Raw genomic sequence first — 4386 nt, 5'->3', positions numbered from 1 at the left:
TATTTAATTTTTAATAAAAAAATTATAATTTTAATAAATGATTAGTTTTAAATAAATCATTATACTTTTTAATATTTACATAATAAGGACAAATTTACTTGTGGTGTGTTTCGATACGTCGCTTTAATGGTGTATTGCGGTGTGTGACATGCGATGTAGAATTTTTTAGATTACTTTTATATATTTATATATAAATAATAAATTTGTTGTATAAAAATTAAATCCCATATCTTAATAAATTAATATTGTTTTAATCTCTTTATATTTTCACGCCCTTAGAACTTCAACGCCTCGAACATGCGGCCTTAGTCGCCTTCTCTATGATAGCGGCTAAGTCAGCCTGAAATCAACCCAAGCAAAGGTGCTTAGTAACAACGGAAGCAAAGAACAATAGAACTAGAACAAAAGCAAGACAAGATATCTTTGAGAGAATGCTTTGTCATTTCTCAAAATGAAGAAGTGAGTTCAAATGAGGAGCAGAGACCTCTATTTATAGTGGAAGCTCTCATCAATGAACGACTAAGATCTAAGTACATCGATGGCCTAGATTGAATACAATCTCCTAAATCCCACCAATCAAGGGATTTTGATTACAAAATCTTCTTTTAACTAAGGAAACTCTATCAAGCTAGTTATATGTTACCTTAGATAAAAGATTACAAAGTTTATGGAAAGAATCATCAGGATTTTGCATTAAATCAATGATTCTTCTGCCATAAACGTGCAAGGCTCTTCATCTCTATGGAATGGGCTAGTCTTCATGGGTCCAGGAAGGTCCAAAACGCCACTTAAGTAATCATGGGCTAGTTCTCGGGTGCTGACCTTAGTTGTGGGCTCGCGGTCCGTGACACTCTCCCCCACTGGTTCCGGTGGCACCCTCGTCACTCGTCTGGCATGAAACTGGTCTATCATGGTCTTGAATTGCCAAAGTCCCTCGGCATGCTCCCAACTTCCTTCACACTCGAACAAAGTACTCATGCCTCGGGCAGTGTCCTGGTCGTCGAATAACTCTCTCCGCATATATTTCTTGAATCTCCTTGTCATAGGAGACCGTTACTCTGATTGGCGCCCGGTATGACTTGCCTCGATCTGGATCCTCTACATCCTAATAGTACGGCTTGAATAGACTAACATAGATCACGGGATGCGCTCGGATGGTTGGAGGTAACTCCAACTTGTAGGCCATGGTGCCTACCCACTTCACAACTCGAAACGAACCCTCGTACCTTCGTACAAGCCCCTTGTGCACATCTGCGTTGCGCAAAACATTGGCCAATTTCGCAAGGAAAAGATTGCCAACTTCAAAGTTCACGTCCCTACGCTTTTGGTCGGCCCACTTCTTGGTCCGCTTCCTCGCCTTGTGCAAACAAGCTCGGGCTAAATCATGTTTCTCATGCCACTCCTTGGCAACCTTGTGTGCTGACGGATTTGGTCCCTCATACTTGGTAACAACTGTGTTGGGTGTCAATGGTTATTGCTCGGTCATGATCTCGAACGGACTCTGGTTTGTCACCTATCTCTATTGTAAGTTGTATGAAAATTAGGCCAAATCCAACAACTTCAGCCAGTCACGTTGGTTGGCTCTCACATAGTGCCTCAGGTAAATCTCCAATAGAGTATTCATTCACTCAATTTGCCCGTCCGTTATTGATGAACTGTGGTGGAAAAGTTCAAGCTCGATCCCATCAGCTTGAACAACTCCGTCCAGAACCTTCCTATGAACCGTGTATCCTGATTACTAATGATGGTTTTCGGCATCCTCCAAAACTTCACCACATGCTTGAGGAAAAGTCGATCCGCCTCCACTACTGGACACACCTTAGACGTCGAAATGAACGTCACATACTTCGAAAACCTGTCAACCACAACCATTATACTCAAAAGTCCATCAGTCTTGGGCAAACCAATGATAAAATTCATGGAAATACTCTCCCATGGCCGCTCAGGAATGGGTAAAGTTTACAGTAGTCCCACCAGTTTCTTTGCCTCGATTTTATCTTGTTGGCACACAAGACAAGTCTTCAAATAGGCATGCACATCTTCAGTCATGTGTGGCCAATAGTACTACTCTGAAATATTCCTTCATGAGCTCCTTGTGCAGTTTTTCATATCGAGGCAGAAAGAGAGGATGTCATAGATAATAAAGCAACTCCCCCTCGAGCCAAAACTCTTTGGTTTGCCCCTCCTTGGCTCCATCAATGATTATTTCAATAATAGGATCATGGGGTAACCCTTCTTTGATCCTTTCAAGCAAAATACCCTCCATAGTCTCGATGGCATACCTCCGGCTTAAGCCATCTGCAACACAATTCACCTTTAATGGCTTGTACTCCATGAAAAAATCAAACTCGGCAAGAAACTATTGCTAACAAGCCTGCTTGAGAGAAAGCTTCTTTTGGGTGAGAAAATAAATATTTGCAACGTTGTCGGTAAAAACCATAAACCTTGAACCAAGCAAATAATGTCATCTCCTTCTCATAAATCGAGTACCTCCTCTCGGTCTCATTGAGCTTCCAGCTCTCATATGCAACCATATATCCCTCTTGCATAAGGACTCCACCAGAGGTAACATCGGATGCATCGATGAAAACTAGAAAAGGCTTGGTGTAATCTGGCAACACCAATACGGGCTCACTCACCATGGCTTCCTTGATCTTTTTAAAAGCCTCCTGGCACTCCGTGCTCCACTCCCACACCTTGTCCTTCTTGAGCAACTCGGTTGAAGGTGTGTCAATCATGGAATAGCCCTTCACGAACCATCCATACTAGTTGGCTAATCTCAAGAATATTCTCAACTTGGTCACCTTGGTGGGTGGCTTCTACTTATGAATCGCTCAAATCTTGTCCCTATCCATCTAGAGCTTTCCTTTTCTAATGACATGGCCTAAGAACAACACCTCCTTCTGTACAAATGAGCACTTTTACTCTTTGACATAGAGCTCATTCTCCTGTAAGACTTGCAAAACCCTTCTCAAGTACTCATCGTGTTCCTCCAAGGTCTTACTGTACACCACAATGTCATCAAACTAAACTACAACAAAACGATCAAGAAAGGGTTGTAGTACCTTATTCATCAATGTACAGAAGGTAGAAGGGGCATTTGTGAGGCCAAAAGGCATCACTAGAAAATCATACGAATCGTAGCGCGTCACACATTCAGTCTTCGGTTCATCACCCTCGGCTAATCTGACTTGATAATATCCGGACCGTAAATCCAACTTGGTGAACCACCTTACATCACCAAGTTGATCAAACAAGTCAGTAATCAACGGGATCAGGTACTTGTTCTTCACCAAACAAGTTGTTCAAAGCTCGGTAGTCGATGCACATTCGGAGGGATCCATCATGTTTCTTCTAGAATAACACCGGTGCACCAAAGGGTGCCTTCGACAGTCGGATATACCCTACATCTAGGAGCTCTTTCAACTATCTATGAAGTTGTTCTAACTACGATATGGTGCCCTGGCAGGTGGCTCCGTATTTGGCACAAGCTCAATCTTGTGGTCCACTCCTCTCTTCAATGGAAAAAACTTCGGTAACTCAGTTGGCATCACATCCCAAACTCTTCTAATACTTGTCCCACTTTATTTGGGACTTCCTTGGTCATTATGGGCTCAGCTCCCACCAATGAAGCCACAAAAGTTGGTTCCTCCCTGTGCACCCCCTTTAAGAGTTGGCACATGTGTCCACTAGTGCACTCATCTTTTGGATCGCCACGGTGATATCTACATATATCAGTCGCTTCTTCTTGAGACTCTTCTTGATCTCCATGGAACTAATGATGGAACCAAGCTTCAAGGTCTCATTCTCTTCCCCATCAGTCTCCTTGATGGTGGAAACTTTCACAAGCTGAGGATAATCCCTCTTCATGTGATTTCCTCAACAATTGAAGCACGATAAGTTACCATTCTTCTCCCAAGGAATGGAGAGCTTCTTGGGTCGTTCATTTTGCTTCTTATTGCCTCCTAATGGCTTGTGGAAACCTCCTTTGGCCTTCTCTACCCTACCGTTACCTTTTGGTTTTGGCTTTGGTTTGAGAGAGTTGGTATTCTTCACTTCAAACGGGGCAATAGCCTCGGCTGCATCTAATGCTTTGGAGAGTTCACTGTAATACCCCCAAATATCAGGTCAAGGGCTTCATTGAAAAGATTTGAAGATTTAAGATTTTATTTGAATAAGTAGTAAAAGATGAGAAAATGATTTGGAATAGTGTTTAGACTAAATTGTAACAATAAAAAAATTAAGAGGGCACTTTGGTCTTTTAGAGGGAAAATAAATTTAAAATATATCCCTTATTAGGGATTTTAAATAGGGAAAAGAGGAAAGTTAAGATATCTCTATTCTTCTTCTTCTTCTTCACGTGGGTAGTGCTCTCCTCCATTGTAT

General features: G+C 41.9%; 1 protein-coding gene across 1 annotated transcript; it reads right to left on the bottom strand.

Moving 5' to 3' along the window:
* Positions 1 to 1105: 1105 nt before the first annotated feature.
* Positions 1106 to 3870, bottom strand: LOC120197634. Its single transcript, XM_039199088.1, has 6 exons — positions 3730 to 3870; positions 3066 to 3287; positions 2491 to 2747; positions 2283 to 2298; positions 1847 to 1855; positions 1106 to 1441 (listed from the first exon to the last, which is right to left on the bottom strand). Exons 1-6 carry the CDS (start codon positions 3868 to 3870, stop codon positions 1106 to 1108), a joined length of 981 nt encoding a protein of 326 aa, XP_039055019.1.
* Positions 3871 to 4386: the final 516 nt, after the last annotated feature.

The sequence above is a fragment of the Hibiscus syriacus genome, unplaced genomic scaffold, assembly GCF_006381635.1.
Source record: "Hibiscus syriacus cultivar Baekdansim isolate YM2019G1 unplaced genomic scaffold, ASM638163v2 tig00117048_pilon, whole genome shotgun sequence".
Lineage (NCBI taxonomy): Eukaryota > Viridiplantae > Streptophyta > Magnoliopsida > Malvales > Malvaceae > Hibiscus > Hibiscus syriacus.
Note: the sequence above shows the minus strand (reverse complement) of the source record. Positions and strands in the feature narration are given on the sequence as shown.

Coding starts and splice junctions, on each gene's coding strand:
- LOC120197634 (XM_039199088.1), bottom strand. CDS start 3,870: ATGAAGAGGGATTATCCTCAGCTTGTGAAAGTTTCCACCATCAAGGAG. Junction 3,288..3,729: donor AGAAGAAGCGACTGATATAT/GTAGATATCACC, acceptor TGTTTGGTGAAG/AACAAGTACCTGATCCCGTT. Junction 2,748..3,065: donor TCTGTACATTGATGAATAAG/GTACTACAACCC, acceptor TGGTTCGTGAAG/GGCTATTCCATGATTGACAC.